This window comes from Mytilus edulis, chromosome 9, assembly GCF_963676685.1.
Source record: "Mytilus edulis chromosome 9, xbMytEdul2.2, whole genome shotgun sequence".
Classification (NCBI taxonomy): Eukaryota; Metazoa; Mollusca; class Bivalvia; order Mytilida; family Mytilidae; genus Mytilus; species Mytilus edulis.
In genome coordinates this window covers 4,161,833-4,178,789 of record NC_092352.1, presented here as the reverse complement: position 1 = coordinate 4,178,789, position 16,957 = coordinate 4,161,833, and the positions used below count along the sequence as shown (strand labels likewise).

Below are 16,957 nucleotides of genomic sequence, written 5' to 3'. Positions count from 1 at the left end.
TATATGTATCAAGTCACATGCGGGAAATGATCTAGATTTAACCGAGAAAAAAGACTTTTTAATAATATGTAATTTAATAAAAAAAAAAAAAAACAAACAACAATGACACACTTAATATTTATGAAACATTTCTCAAACAAAGCATGGTTCATCTTACTGATAAATACGTCTTGCTCGTTCTTTCTTTTTCGGTAAGTCTTCTGTCGGTGTTACCATATCGACCTGTTGTGTCTCATCCTGACGTGTTACTACTATTGTCTTTGTAAATTTCTGACTTGATAAATAATTACGTGATAACTTCAGCCTGTCTTTTGTTGTGGTATTATTTGATGCAAAAATGTGACCAACAGCCTCTCTCCAGAAGCTTGCTACTACGTTAACGATGCCATATGTGGACCCCACCGGCTTTTTCCTAACTATTGTAATACCTACGTTTAATGTAGCATTCATCATCGTCATTAAAATCCACAACAAAAACAAAACGAAAAAAAAGTAATAGGCTCTACCCAGAACTGGCTCCACAGAAAACAAATCTTTGATGCTGTTTTTACCGATAATAGCGTTGACCAATGTTGTTGATGACACAAAGAAGTTTTTGTATGTTTCTAGATACCTGCCAAAAATTAAATGTCCGAAAGTTACAAACGCTACGTACACCATAACAAACATTACACAACATCCACAAAGATCACGGCTCACGTGAGCAAGAACCTTTCCAAATTGATTTATTCTTTCATTGTAGCTGAGAACTCGCATGATTCGGATAGTTGTTAGAAATATAATAAATGCCAAACAAATATTAAAGAGTTCGTCCCATGATGCAATATGACTGAAGTTGACGAATTTATTCTTATGATTTTCCCATTCTTCCATTGCCAAATTAATCATTATCCATCTTCCAATATATTTACGGTACAAACAAAGAATAAGATAATGATTAGTATGTCAAGAACATGCCATAATTCTTTCCACATCTTCTTACCGTATCTCCGAAACAAAATATATTTATGAACAGAAAATACAATTATTCCAATAACTACAATAACTTCACATATAAAGATAAACAAACCAAGACTTCCGACATGTTGGTATGGTCGAAACGGTGAGATTGATTTACTTGCAATGACCCCACCTGTTTCCGGAAATTCAGTCAAAAACGAAATGAAAACAAAAACATTGTCATCGACGTTATACAGTGTGAATTCGGTAAATATGGCTCTAGTTTTACGGTCTATCCATGTGTATTTATACAAATCATTGAGAACTAGACGTGAGATATTGTAGTTGACAATAAATTCTGCTATATATCCACCACCGCCATAGGTAGAATGTAGTCCTGTGACCGGAAGTCCCCAAATATCAACAGACGACACAAAATTCCAGGCAGCAAATGTCATATTCTTTACAGCTTGACCTCTGACGCAAGGACGAGGCTCCCAGGCAACACAATAGTTTCTATCCTCCTCTCCGGAAATAGAATATTCATCGTAACAGGTAAAGTTATCCAAAAACTGTGTCCTACATGGCTCTGTAAAAAAGTTAAAGCCTGCATTTATAGTACATGACTTACTAATAATATATATGAATAAATAAGATACGGGTGCCACATGTTGAGCAGGATCTGCTCACCCTTCCAGAGCACCTGAAATCATCCATAGTTTTTTGGGGGGTTCGTGTTGCTTATTTTTTAGTTTTTCATGATGTGTCATGTGTACTATTGTTTGTCTGTTTGTCTGTTTGTCTGTTTGCCTTTTTCATTTTTAGTAATGGCCTTGTCGGTTTGTTTTCGATTTATGAGTTTGATTGTCCCTCTGGTATCTTTCGTCCCTCTTTTATTGTACCTTCAGATGAAAGGACAACACCCGATTGAATATCAGAAAGCCAGTTAAAACCATTTGATAGCTAACTTGTTATATTATGTGGGTTTGTTTTCGTATAAACGCGGCCTTTTCGTGTTGGTCCAATGTGAAATCATATTTTCATTTTTGCAAATTCTTCTGAATAATGTTATAACTTTCAGTCTTCGACCTGTTGATACTGTTTATAATGCCTTTTTGTCATTTTTTATTTATATGGATCTTTGCTGTATACCAGCTTTGATTATTTGTAATATCTTCAATTTTTCACTTATTCTTACAACATTTGTATAAACTTCAAGATTATAAAAAAACGGGTTTTTTTCTAAAGTGAACATTGATTGGTTAAATATTTCTCAGTGTGTTTGAATTTGTTTGTTAGCCTTTTGGTCATGAATGTTTGTCTCTAATATTTAATTAACTGTGCATTTGTATTCAGATATCGCAGATCAAATTTATTCGTCCATTGTGTAATCATACGTTTTTTGATTGAGTTAAGTCTGCCAATTGATATTTTATCGTATGTTTTTATATATGTTGTGATGTTATGCTATTGTTTCATAAAAAGGGAGAAGGTTTGGGCCCATTAAAACGTTTAATCCCGCTGCAAATGTTTGCACCTGTCCTAAGTCAGGAATCTGATGTACAGTAGTTGTCGTTTGTTTATGTAATATATACGTGTTTCTCGTTTTGTTTATATAGATTAGACCGTTGGTTTTCCCGTTTGAATGGTTTTACACTAGTTATTTTGGGGCCCTTTATAGCTTGTTGTTCGGTGTGAGCCAAGGTTCCGTGTTGAAGGCCGTACTTTAACCTATAATGGTTTAATTTTTGAATTGTTGTTTGGATGGAGAGTTGTCTCATTGGTACTCACACCACATCTTCCTATATCTATGAAGGTTTATTTCTTGTATCCTCATCTTAGTATTGTTAATACGTATGCATACAATAAAGTTTTTTTCATTTACCAGTGCATACAAGTATTGTTTGATTGGAATTTGCTGAAACAATAACGAAGTAATCAATTCCAGAGTAAGCTGCAATCTTAAATTTTGTTTGTCCGATCTGGTCATTATTGTTTTTGGACAAGCAATAATCAAAATTTTGTATGTGTCATGTATCGTACCTTGAACAGTTCTTAGTTGTCTCAGTCTCATTGGACCAACACGAAAATTGACTTGGTCTTTTACATATAATCTTCTATTGGCTTTTAGTTGAACTCCATTAGAATGGTACCGTGGAAACAGAAAACGTAATTAGAGTCTCATTGATCCATGTGTATAGATTAGATGCAGTTGTAACCTGTAAAACATTGAAATAGTTTATGATAAATGACTGAAGTTATCAGGTGATTTTTGCATTTTTGTCTTAATTGAATTATGAAAGATTATTTTAGCTACAGATACATGACATATATATTTGGTTTGTACCAAAAGTTCCAGGCTTATATAAAGGTAACAGTAGTATACCGCTGTTCGAAACTCATAAATCAATAGAATTAAAGAACAAATCCGGGTCGCAAACTAAAACTGAGGGAAACCCATTAAATATAAGAGGAGAACAACGACACAACATTAAAATGTAACACAAACGCGCGTTTCGTTGAATTATAGTCATTTCGTACCCTAACCATTTCGTACCCCCCATTTCGTACCTTGCCCATTTCGTACCTGATGGAATATTAACATGACGAACTATTTCGTACATCATGAGAGATTACTATGTATGCCATTTCGTACCTCACGGAAGATTTATATGTAATACCATTTCGTACCTCATGGAAGATTTATATGTTACATCATTTCCTACCTCGCGGAAGATTTATATGTAATACTATTTCGTACCTCACGGAAGATTTATATGTTATACACTATATTTGTAAATGATTGATCATATATTTTTCAATACAATACAGTTATGTTTTACATAAGACTCATCAATGACGCTCAGATCAAAAAGTTATACAGCCAAAGATGTACAAAGATGAAGAGCATTGCGAACCCAAAATTCCAAAAAAGTTGTGCCAATACGACTAAGGTAATCTATGCCTTGGATAAGGAAATCCTTAGTTTTTCGAAAAATTTATAATTTTGTAAACAGGAAATTTATAAAAAACTACCATATAATTGATATACATGTCAACACCGAAGTGCTGACTTCTGGGCTGGTGATACCCTCGGGGACGAAACGTCCACCAGCAGTTGGATTGACCCAGTGGTGTAAATAGTTATCAAAGGTACCAGGCTTATGATTTAATACCCATTTCATAAACGTAAAAATTAAACGTAATTAAAAAGTTAATAACTCAAATTAGTTTTCAATTCTGAAATAAGTTTTTCCAACATTTTTCCATGAAGACAGTCCTTTTACTCTGGCAGGATCAATTTGGAAATAGGTAAAATTTCGACACTAAGGTATTAATGTTTGAACACAGAAGGACAAAAATATTATATGATACGCCAAGTTTAAGGCTGGCGTATAACGAAGGTAATATAATAAGATTGTAAAGTGGATATTGAGATCAGTATCTATAAAGGATTTTAATATGTTACGTCAGATGCACATTTTCAGCTGATAAGATTTTTCAGTTGCACCAAAATCCATGAAGTTGTAAGGTCGGTTATGTCGATCAAAACAGTATAAATTGATGGCGTTGTCAGTTTGTTTTAGATTTATGAGTTTGACTGTCCCTTTGGTATCTTTTGTCCCTCTTTTATAACATTTAAAAAAGTGAGCCAAACCTTAATCTACCTTTGGCAACTATGTTTATGGTTAAAAACAAAAATAATAGGTATATAAGAATCTTTGTACGCGCTAAATATGAACCTTTACATACGCTGATTGGAGTATCATAGATGAGATTTAAGCTGTCGATAAATTTCATATAATGATACGAATTCGACATTAAGTTCTTTTACAACATAAATCAAAATTTGGTGACTATGTTGAACTCATCTATCCCATCGAACTAGAGATAAAGGATACTACAAATACAGTTAAGTCGGCCTCATATCTGAACTTACATCTAGAAATTGACAATGGAGGTCGGTTGAAAACAAAACTTCACGACAAAAGAGACGATTTCAGCTTTTCAATAGTGAACTTTCCATTTCTAAGTAGCAACATTTCAGCAGCACCTGCATACGGGGTATTTATCTCCCGATTGATACGATATTCTCGTGCTTGCATTTCCTATCTCGATTTTCTTGATAGAGGTCTACTGCTCACAAGGAAGCGATTAAACAAAGAGTAGGAAATGGCGAAGTTGAAATCATCCCTTCATTAATTTAACGGACGCCATCACGAGTTGGTTTTCCGTTATGGAATAACCGTTTCACAAATGATATCGGATATGTTACTTTCGTCGTAACTACAGTCCCCTTCCTTTTCATGAATGTGACCTACCGAATAAGACAATTTACCGGATGTGTCATCACAAAAGCAACACGACGGGTGGAACAGGATCTGCTACCCTTCCGGAGCACCTGAGATCACCCCTAGTTTTGGTGGGGTTCGTGTTGATTATTCTTTAGTTTTCTATGTTGTGTCATATGTACTATTGTATGTCTGTTTGTCGTTTTTCATTTTTAGCCATGGCGTTGTCAGTTTATTTTAGATTTATGAATTTGACTGCCCCTCTGGTATCTTTCGTCCCTCTTTTACAGCTGTTGTGTTCCTGTATTTAGTTTTTGTTAAAGCTATTACTATTAAGTAAAATCTTCGCAACACCACCGTATTCGTAATGTTAAATGAGGTAGCGTTAATCAAAGTTATCTCTATTTAACAACTAATAACATAATTGGTGCGTAAATAATTATTCGCTATAATCCCATGCCTCAGTATCGGATTTCACACCAGATGTATGGGTGTTTATATAGAATTTTTTGCGCTTCATCCAGGATTTTTTCATGTCATGCACATACATTACCATGTACTTGAAGATTTACCTGGCTAAATTATTTTCTTTTATACTTTTCCCCATTTCTATATTACAGATTAAAAGGTATTGTGGATTCATTATTTTTCGTTTGATACCAATTGTCTTTGGTTTTGTGGGACAGCTGAACCACGAATTTAAATGTTTAACGAATAACAAAATCTATAGTCTTTGTATGCCAATATTGCTAAAACCACGAAATTGAATATCAAGGGAAGTGCAAGTTTCCCTCAACGCACGGAAATTGATGCCCACGAAATTAAATAAATCCACAGTACTCGAAACAGGACAGACAACTAACCTGATCGTATCTAAACGTTGAATCGCCTGTTGAGATATTATTTGATGTAACAAGATGCTGTTCGAGATGATTTTTGACATTATACCATCTCGGATCCCTGTTACTAAAACTGACACAATACAAAACAGCAAGGAATATCGTATATAAGACTAGTTCTGTGAATATCTCTTGCATTTTAAGGCGCTGCTGTCTTTTTTCTTTTAATCTTGAAACTGTTTGGGATTTCAATGGAGCTTGCGTGGCTTTGAACACATCTAAAAAAGACAGAACAAATCAAACTTATGAAAAGAAATATATATTTCTGACATTCGACTTCGTTAGAGTTTATTGACTTCCCACTTTCGTTCAGTATTTGTGTTTCTAACTTTACAAAACGATCAATTATAAAATATAAGATTTTCCAGAAATAACGTAGTCAAACTAAATACAAAACACTGTTCTCAAGTAGACTTTTGTATTTCGGGTACTCATAGCAAATTCCTTTACTTTCGAAGCTGTTTTTCTATAATTTATTTCCCTGATAATCTAGCTATGTTGTCAATACGGAAGAATTTATGCGCCTGTCATACAAAGTATAGTTTAGCTAGCTATAAATCAAGCTTTTATCCACCATTTTCTCCATGGCGATATACCTGTACCAAGTCAGGAATAAGCTTTTTTTTCAATTAGTTTGATGTGTTAACCTTTTTATTTTGGAATTTGAAAAAAAGGACTTTTTGATATGAGTTTTACTTAAAGCTCGGTACTTTTGTTATTTTACTGTTAAAATCACATTAGGATAACTTAAATTTAAGTATAACCTTTTTCATTGGGGCATTACAAGGATGGATCATTTTACAGTTATGTATTCTTTCGTGTACACTAAATGCTTATCGATTCCAAAAATACTATCCAAAGAGGTGCGAAAGATACTAGAGGGACAGTCAAACTCATAAATCGAAAATAAACTGACAACGCCATGGCTTAACAGAAAAACAATAGTTCAATTACCACAAAAGAAAACAAAAGAATTAGCAAAAAGAACCCCAACAAAAACTGGGTAGATCTCAGGTGCTCAGGAAGGGTAAGCAGATCCTGCTCCTCATGTGGGACCCGGATTGTTGAATATGTTATAACAAATACGGAAAATCTTCTACAAATCTTAAAACTGCATTTGGGAAACACCTCATCAAAGATACTATTTCGTTCATGTATCAAGATGATTTATCATCATGTTTTGTTGCATAGTTTACTTGGTATACACCTCAAATTTCAATACTAGGTTTAATAAATCTAAATGGAGATTGAATTTAGTTATGTGTTAGTAGTGATCATTTTATTCCCTTTTAAAAATGTGTATTTAAAGTTAAAACAGTCGAACAGAGGCCCGATGTAGCCAGTGTAGCTCAACTAGAACCATGTGCATTTTAAATAATGGCCAGTATTTAACTACTAAAATAATTCATGACTAAAATGTCGATTTTGTTAGAAGACCAAACCTAAGACACTAATCTTTGACAAATGTTGTACTTAAATGAGGTGACAATTTCAGACTTCTGTACAGATTTTGTTTTGCTCATTATATATGCTTGATAATATTTTCGTTATCTATTTCATTCTTTGAAGAAAAAAAACACATATGAATTTAAGTCTTTTTGGTTAAATCGGTCTTATGTGTCTGTGGTATTTAAACGTTTTCGTTTGAAAATTCAGAAGAAGGCAAAAACTTATCAAAGGTATCAGAATTAAAATTTAGTACGCCAGACGCGCGTTTCGTCTACATAAGACTTATCAGTGACGCTCATATCAAAATAGTATAGAGCTTTGAGGATAAAAAAAATCTAAAAAGTTGGACCAAACATGGCTAAGATAATATATGCCTGGGATAAGAAAATCCTTTGGTTTTCGAAAAATTAAAAGTTTTGTAAACAGGAAATGTTTAAAACCAGAAAAGTGCATCTAATGTAGAATGTTTTTTTTCTATTAAGTGTCTGTATGAATGACTTTTAACTCGGACTGTATACATGATTTCTACCAAAAGGCAAAGAAAACATTGTGTAAACGGATGACGGGTTTTTATATTCAATACATGTTTCTTTAGATTAATTATATGCTCTTGTGTTTAACCTCAGTATTTCAAACGAAAACGGATGATATATTTTTAATATTCATAGTTCAATATACTTGTAAACAATATTACTTAAAATAGTTCGATATATACACATATTTCCTAAATTAGTTTAATATAAAACAAAGATTACCTAAAAGATATGACAATGGACTAGCTGCACGTCTTTTGGTCTCTAGAAGAAGTTTCTCTCTGTCGTATTTCACAGTTTTCTCCTTACAACTCTTTACAATCCAAGAGAATATGACTGACATCAATATTATCTAAAAAAAAAAGTGAGTTCTTACGTATAGCTGTAACTTCGTCAATGATAAAATAATCCTTTAATGGTCTTCGTCCAACCAGTTATATATTGATAACTGCATTTATCACCTATTTGTTTTAACTGACAATTAGTTTTGCTTCCGACGTATAAAGTAAATTAACAAAAATATAGCGGTCCTTGGAAAATGTTAAGGTCAATAGGCAGCTGGCAAAATCCAAAAACACCAAACGAATGGATAACAACGGTCCTATTCTAACTTGCATTAGTCCAGGCATTTTCAGATATGAGATAATATTTTTATAACTCTTTTATAACACGGTGGTCAGAAATTTTGCTGACTATTTTACAAGTACAGTGAAAGCTAGATTTTCTTACCTTAAGTGGATCAACTAAGAGTATTGATTCGATGAATGACATAAAGAAACATAGCAGCCATTCCTCTGACTTTGTCTTTCCCCATTCCATGCTATACAAAATTAGGAAAAATCCAGATGTAAAGACGGCTAATGTAACAATTCCCCATGCTACATATCTACACCAAAACGGAAGTGAAAATTCAGAATCATCTGTCACATCTGCGTTTTTGTCTTCCTCGCCGGATTTTAGTGTCATTTCAGAATTGTCTTTAGTATTTGTAAAAGTTTTCTTCTCATTTTTTGAACGAGGTTTGGAACTTCTGAACATATAAGATACTAACAATATTGGAGGTGCAGCAATAATTGCACTGACAATTGAAATATATATCCCAGAAAGTGATAATTTAATCGGTCCAATTGAAAATTGACTTCCGGTATTTTGTCCATAGAACATTGCACTTGAGATCATAGTGAGAAACAACAATGTCAAACAGCAAGCCAATCTTTCTAACCTTGTAAAGTTGCTATCTTCAGGTCGAATGGCAACCGATAACCATAAGTGATTGTCTGTTGTGTTTTGTCTAGTTTGTTCATTAAATAAAAATGAGAATTTATGTTTATCCAACTTATCAGACACAGGAATGGCACACTCAATGCATCCATCATCGTGGTCCAAAGAAAGCCAATGATCACATATAAACAGATACCTGTCAATTGAAAGAAAGAAAAAGGGCGATAAAGCTATTATCGGCACCTTTAATATTTGAAATTATAAAGCTTTTATGATCTACCAAATAACGGCATACAGCTAATAACAAGACATTAGCATGTAAAATATATAGTTTTTTTTTTTTATTAAAATATGGTCTGAAATATTTGTATTCCAGCTTATAAATTAAAAGTATGTAAATAAAGAAACTAGAAAATAAAAAAAAATATGCAGGGTGCGTGAACTTGTTTACGAGATATAAGCCATTGGAAATTTGGCGTCAAATAGTTTTCGCTAGACTTTTCTTATATTTAACATTGTCAATCTTTTTATTTAAAAAAACTATGAAAAAATAACAAGGATTTTATAAGATTTTGGAATATGGCTTTTTGAACTATTTGTAATAAAAATATGAAAAGAAAGGAAGGGGGTTGTTGGCAATTTTTTTTAATGTCAATACATGGGCAAAACCAGGAATATCTTTTTGAGTGATACCTTAGATTTCGTTTTGTCTATAAACTATTTGTCAAATGACTATTTGATTCAATATATGTCAATTTTTAAATGGTAATGACATCGTAGTGATATCCAAGGCAAACTTTATGCGCGTAAGGTTCATCAGAACGAACGGACAAATATGACAGTATTTACATGCCAAAAACTTTATTGTGAAGTTGGAAAAGTTTTAATTCCTGGCATCCGCTAGATATATAAAAGTTATGTGCATTTTGTGTTTAAGAAAGATAAAATCTCTCTTGGATTTTGATGGGCAATTTTTTTCCTTCATGCATAAGGTGTGAAAATTAACTAAATTGTGATCCAACCTTGAGATGCTCCCTCAGGTAAAAACCGGTTTGTTTTGTTTTGATTTGCCTTAACTGAAATAATCAAGAGGTATCTTGACAAATAAAGGTGAGTTGAAGAGTTTGTCTGAGTGGACAGTATCAAAGTAATTCAGGTGTTTGTTTGAAAGGAAGAAAAAATGCCTTAAAAACTAAGAAAGATTTTGTCTTTCTTTAATACAAAATGCATTTTCCTTTAATATATCTAGTGGATGAAGGCCTTAAAACTTTCCAAACAGCACAGGTAAGTCTATACATAGAGTAGTTATTGAGGTGAAAATACAGCCATGTTTGTCCATTTGGTATGATAAACCTTAAGTTATCATATAATTGCAACCATAATCATTCAATAAAATGAACCGATAAAATCTTATAGATACTATTTTGCAACTTGTTTAGGCAACAAATTGTCTTTTTCATTCGTTCATTTATCGTATCACTACAAATAGAACAAAACAAAACATATTTATAGCTTATTATTCATAAAAGGAGACAAAATAAAGTATGTGAGCTTTACCTTTCACCAGTTTGCACATCCTCTAGTATGATTTTATTAAGATACCATGATGCTGAATTTCCTTGTCCACTATTATCATGCCAAATTTTTAATACTGTTGGGTCATTTATTGGTTTAGGAACGCTCATGACAAATTTCCGGATGCTTCCAACATCAAAACTCTGTAATATAAACATAATCACTTGGTTAATCCCGTCAAATAATAATGTCAATGTCTGTCCGTAGCCTCGTCAATCGTTATTTTGTGTCCCATGTTATTTTTTTCTATTGTTTGAAAAAAATGCGGTGTTCATGGAAGACATTTTCATTGTGTCATTAAGGTTTGTAAAAATTCTTGATAGTATATGGACGGCTAATATCTAGCAACATATAGATATATATATATATATGTCCCTTATGGATGACTGAATGCTGTCCTCAAGATGTTTTATCTTATAGTTTTTATAGTTGTCATTTTATTAAAATATACTCATAACTTATTTTTAGTCATAGCAAAGAAAGAGAGATTTTGGAATTAAAACTGACATTAAGTAACGAACAAAAAACAACAACAATATATAGAAAAGTATTGGCTTAGATAAAGGAATCCTACAAATAATAGTTAGTGATCTCAGGTGCATCGGAATGGTGAGCACAGGTTGCACCCATTATGTTAGTTAATGAACATACACATTTAGAGAAGAAACATTTTACTTGGTCATTATTGAAAAAAAAGATAACGGAAATGGGATCATGATTATTAAACCACGATAAGATATCCTTTTATACTTTTACATGTACAATGGGTTGAATGCTAAAACATTAAAGGATTAATAATTAAAAATAAACCACCTTGATATCTAAGACTTAGTATGCGTATTTGGTTACACCCATTTATCTCTCTGGCAAATGGCATTGCATTATGAATGTCGTTTAATGATGCGTTTTAACTTAACATATCTTTGTAGGTCAGTCACAATGCTATCTGCTTGCATCGTTGTTGTGAGTTTCTGTAATGAAACTGTCTAGCAAAACAAACGTTGACTTATTCCTGGTTGCAACATCTGGATGGCATATAATTCAGACTTGCATTGTTAAGTCTATGCGTTATTGAATCGCAAATAATTCAAGATTTTCTACTGTCTGAAATCTGAGGATATATTTATGTCTTAGAACGTTTAACATGTCTTATTTCCGAATGTGACATTTTGACTGAGTGTTGCTTAAGTCAAGTGTAGGTATGCATTCGACAAATGTTCCAAAAAGAAAAAAACAGCGGGGTTTAATGCTAACAGTTAGATTTGTCACGCTGTCAATAACCGGCACGACCACAAATTTATCAAACGGTTATGTGTGTTAATAGTGAATTCGTGCTGTCGACTTCAAAACAGAGTACCAGTGAATTACATGATTCCTCCTTTTTGCCATTTGTAGCGTTATGTATCGTGTCACTTGTTTAGATCACGAAATGAACTGCTTAGGGGCCAGCTAAAGGATGACTCCGGATGCGGGAATTTGTCGCTGCATTGAAGACCTATAGGTGAACTTCTGTTGTTGTCTGTTCTATGGTCGGGATGTTGTCTCTCTGACACTTTCCCCATTTTCATTCTCAGTTTCATGTAATTGTGAAGAATAATGTTTTCTGTTTTTTTGTTTGTGATTTTATAGGCAATCATACCGCATGTTGATTATATCAACTGTATTAAAACATGAGAAGTAAGAGAATTATTCGTTAAGTTCCCTTTTTTTTATCCTACAAATAATGTAAAAGAACGGATTTTTTGGACCACGAACAGACAAAATACTCACTCGATGTGTTTCATCATCTAATAGTCGTACATCTGGTTCATAAAAATGGTTTTTCTTTGGTTTCCCATCAATTATCATCAAACCTATTCTGGATTTTGTTCCAGCATGTCTGTGTAATCCTGTGAACACCGTCAGAATGTACAAGTAATCATCGTAAGGACCGTTGTCACTCAGGTATGATAAAGCCCACTGCAAGATTTAGATTAACACTTACAATAAGGATTCGCTGAATTTTTCCTTCATTTTGATAAAGAAGCTATCCGTTTATTTCTTAATAATAAATAGACCGTTATTGAAATAGAAATTTTTTTTTTATTAACCCACTTATAAACCCTTCCGGGTTTGGGTTTCATACTATGATGACAATGATTTGTGTTATGACAGTAAAATCGTTATAAAATAAAATACAACACAATAGCACATCGAATAGCTATCGCATGCACATGGAAGAGAAAGATAATATGGGAGATAATCAATAAATGTGTGAGGATTATTCCCCTTGATCAGTATCTAAAACGTTAAAGACATGGTGTTCAGAATTGGATAAAAAAGAAAGTCCAACTGATTAGATATTTTTGTTAATTTCTTTCATGTTCACGCACTAACCAATAACTAAATATTTATGTACATGTACAGTACTTCGATGGTGTAAGCTACCCATTAACACCATACACCATTACATCATACACCCGTTCACACATGTTGTTTAATTGAATGTTGGTTAGTTGCTATTTCCACTTGTAATAGATCCATGCATATTCAGAAAAAGAACACACGAACAAATAGATGCAGTAAAAATGTCCAGGATAAAGGTCAAAGAAATGAAGACTGCCAGTTGAAAATGAGGATATATCAGATAGGGACAGAAATTTGGCTTGCAACAAATAAAATGTATATTTCTAAAAGCATGATTTCTTCATCGAATATGGTACCATAGCTACTATGGATATGATGTTTTACATGTTTCGTGCATTTGATCGATGCTATAGGTTGTATTAAATACGGTTATATGGTCATAAAAATTTCTCAAAAGAAGGAAACAGACGTTGATTCACTTATTTTTGTGGGTATCAAATTTCGTGGATTGTTGAAAACTTGCATAAGTCTATTGAAAATACGTTATTCGTTGATCATTTGAATTCGTGATTCACCCGTATCCACGAAACCTACGAAAATTGGTATCCAACGAATAATAATGAATTCACAGTATACGTTGTAACTGTGAATGTGAGGGTCACATGTGCTTTAATATTTTATTTAATTGTTTATACATATATATTCTCTGTAACTATGTAATTTCTCGTTTATGAGAAATAAAATTCTTTCATTCATTCATAACTTTAATTGTTGTATATTGTAATTGATGAAAAGTAATGTGGACATTAGGTATAATTATTTTAAGTGATGCAAATTCAGCTTTGTTTGCATGATTGTTTTTCACTTAATTTGACTTAATTTCTCTGAACCAATTCTATAATTTACTTTAAATATTGTGAATTTTGCCGATTACTTATAATCTTCTTTTTTTCGAGAAAAAGTAAATATACTTTGTCAAATATTGTATAAATAAGCAAATTACTTTACCCTAGCGTGATCCTTTCTGTCCTGTCTAAATGCCCATACACATAACAAAATATATAACAGTACCAGGGATACAACAGTTGCAAACACCGCTACATTGTTTTTCAAATCAAACTTTTCAAAAACACTTCCAAAATCGATCGTGTTTGGAGGCACGTAAAAAGTTGTGGCAAAACTATTTCCTGGTGGATTGGAACACTCACAAACAGTCTCATTGATAGTTGATGCAGAAGAAAGCTAAATAACAGAAAAAAATTGGTGTATGAAGTAGAATAGATTAAATTCATGAGTATATCCCCGACCGGAGTGGCTGACATAGTACTCGGTTTTATAAAGTTTGTTTTAATCAGTTTTCAGTTTTCATTGTTAATGTGATGTAGATTGTTGTTTGTCTTTAACAACTCCCTGCATTTTGATTTTGTCAACCCGTTTTGCTATTATTTTTTTCTTTTTTACATGACATTCGAAAAAGATATAATGTATTGTAAAATACCCTGTATGAATTTAAGGCCTGGGAAGCGCGATTTTTGATTTATTTTCAAATGGAACCCCCCAAAAAACATTTATTTAAAATCAGTGAATGTAGCAATACACAAAGAGTTACAAACCAAAAAAGCTGAAATTAACAGCAGGGTTGCATTAACCAACTGGAGGTCAACTTTGGCCATTGAAGGTCAAATTTTATATCATTAATTTCTAAAGCGATCAACAGTAAATCCGATCAATATTTATAATTATTCAAGTCAGTCGCAACTATATGACTACCTGGCTGCATGTTACCTTTTGACATATATAATGTTCACCATTGATATTTTCCAGTACTAGAAAATGATAATTACGTATAATACATCTTCGTTGGAGTGTTGAGATGGTTATTATCAAGTTTTAAACAATAAATGCGATTTCCAAAAAAAAGTTAAACAAATAACACGCAATGATGTCTACAACATTGTGGCTTGTTGAAGCCTGTACGGTGACCTATAGTTGTTAATGTTTGTGTCATTTTGGTCTTTTGTTGATAGTTGTCTTATTGGCAATTATACCACATCTTCTTTTTTATATTGATTATATTGAAAACGATATAGGAATACCATACTCCAACGTCAACCTTCATTAATGATAAACAACAACTCGCCTGCTGAAGAAAGAGTAACTTCTATGTCTATAAAATATATTTTTTCTAAATGAAAAGTCCAGCATGTCGTTTCGATACGCATTTTTGTAAACATACGCTATCAGGGGCAAACAGGGCATAGGTTTAGAGTGCAACAAATATGAAAAAAAATATGTGATGGACTAAGTACCCATTTGAAATAGGACAACATCAATCAGAACAGAACAAGGGTTCACCATAATCTTACCTGACATGAAGTTTTGTCCCATTTCTGCTTGACCGTATTCCATACTCTACAACCAACCGTAGCTCCAATAATTTCAAATTCAACAATAGTAGTACTCAGTGATCGTCTTCGTCTGGTTGATGTAGTGGTAGACGATTTTTCTGTTAATAAAAATTCAAAGGAGTTTGTTTTGGAAAACTATCTATTTTTAAATATCTAAGTGTGTGTTTTATTGGTCTCATGTAGAAATGCGGAGTTTTGTGAATATTTTGTTATTTTGAGTATTTTCAATATAGTATTATTAACTTATCGTAACATGAAAAATTGTATGATTGCGAATCAAACAAATATCTCCTGGAGAAAAATGTTGTAGAAGTATATGACCACCGTAGGGTCAAGGCCAATATGCACAGAACCTATAACATATGGTAAGTTACAAAAGTATTACGTAATGTTTTATGTTTGACTAAGCAGGTTGATTTGCATATTGGAATACTCCTTTAGTACTTGTAATTTCAAATGTATCATATATTGATTTGTAAACGTTAGTTATCATTTGGCCTAATTCAAGTGTAAACATTCTTGAAAACAAGAAATGTCGTAAATAATGTTAGTGATTACCAATAAATGCAAACTCCTACACGTGTGTTTGCTTTTTTCTCTATTCCCATAAGTTAAATAGATATACCTTTTTGAACAAAGACTCCAACATACACATTTGTTGGGGCGGTGTATAGTCCACCGTCAAGTATTACTTTAATTTCGCTGGTTGATAACCAGTCGCTGGATTCTATAACTTTCTTCCAGTCATATTCGTCTTCCGTTGGAGGTTCTGTATTCCGAATGTAAATAGTGTGATTGAGATGGATTATTGGGCTATTTATACTGATTATCAAGCTGTCCGCAGGTGTCTTCCAGTACATTTTGTACACTAGCATTTGTGAAGTGATCTCATTTTTATCAACTGGAATGGCTACTTTAATAGTTTTTCTTGTTGGTACTAAACCAGAATTCTGAAGTTTGATTTTCGATGGTATTGCTGAGTTTGTTGTATTGCCTTCTCCCACTGACACAGTAACGGTCTTAGATGATATGAACTTAGACTCCTCATCCCACGAAAATGGTGTGTGGTCATATAATGTTACCTTTTCAGAAAAAAAAACCATCTTTAGTTATATAGAAAAAGTAGGTTAGACACTTATGTGATCCATATTAACTCGTGGATATAAAAAAAGAAGATGTGGTGTGATTGCCATTAAGACAACTGTCAATAAGAGACCTGACGACACAGAAAGTAACAACAACAGGTCACCGTACGACTCTGCTGCATTATTTCTTTTTTTGTGTGCTATCAGTTA

The 16,957-nt window shown here is 32.9% G+C and overlaps 2 protein-coding genes across 2 annotated transcripts in view; both read right to left on the bottom strand.

Moving 5' to 3' along the window:
- The window catches only part of LOC139489445 (spermatogenesis-associated protein 20-like), a 243,655-nt gene that overhangs the window by 73,828 nt on the left and 152,870 nt on the right, over positions 1–16,957 (bottom strand). The window lies entirely within an intron of this gene.
- The window catches only part of LOC139487528 (uncharacterized), a 49,084-nt gene continuing 32,182 nt past the window's right edge, over positions 56–16,957 (bottom strand). Inside the window, exons 16-25 of the mRNA XM_071272393.1 lie at positions 16,288–16,744; positions 15,621–15,760; positions 14,263–14,496; positions 12,679–12,867; positions 10,891–11,051; positions 8,842–9,529; positions 8,335–8,464; positions 6,095–6,348; positions 2,983–3,158; positions 56–1,528 (exon numbers count right to left, since the gene is read on the bottom strand). Of these exons, the coding sequence (XP_071128494.1) occupies positions 3,081–3,158; positions 6,095–6,348; positions 8,335–8,464; positions 8,842–9,529; positions 10,891–11,051; positions 12,679–12,867; positions 14,263–14,496; positions 15,621–15,760; positions 16,288–16,744 (2,331 nt within the window). The 3' untranslated portion in view covers positions 56–1,528; positions 2,983–3,080. The remainder of the gene's footprint in view (positions 1,529–2,982; positions 3,159–6,094; positions 6,349–8,334; positions 8,465–8,841; positions 9,530–10,890; positions 11,052–12,678; positions 12,868–14,262; positions 14,497–15,620; positions 15,761–16,287; positions 16,745–16,957) is intronic.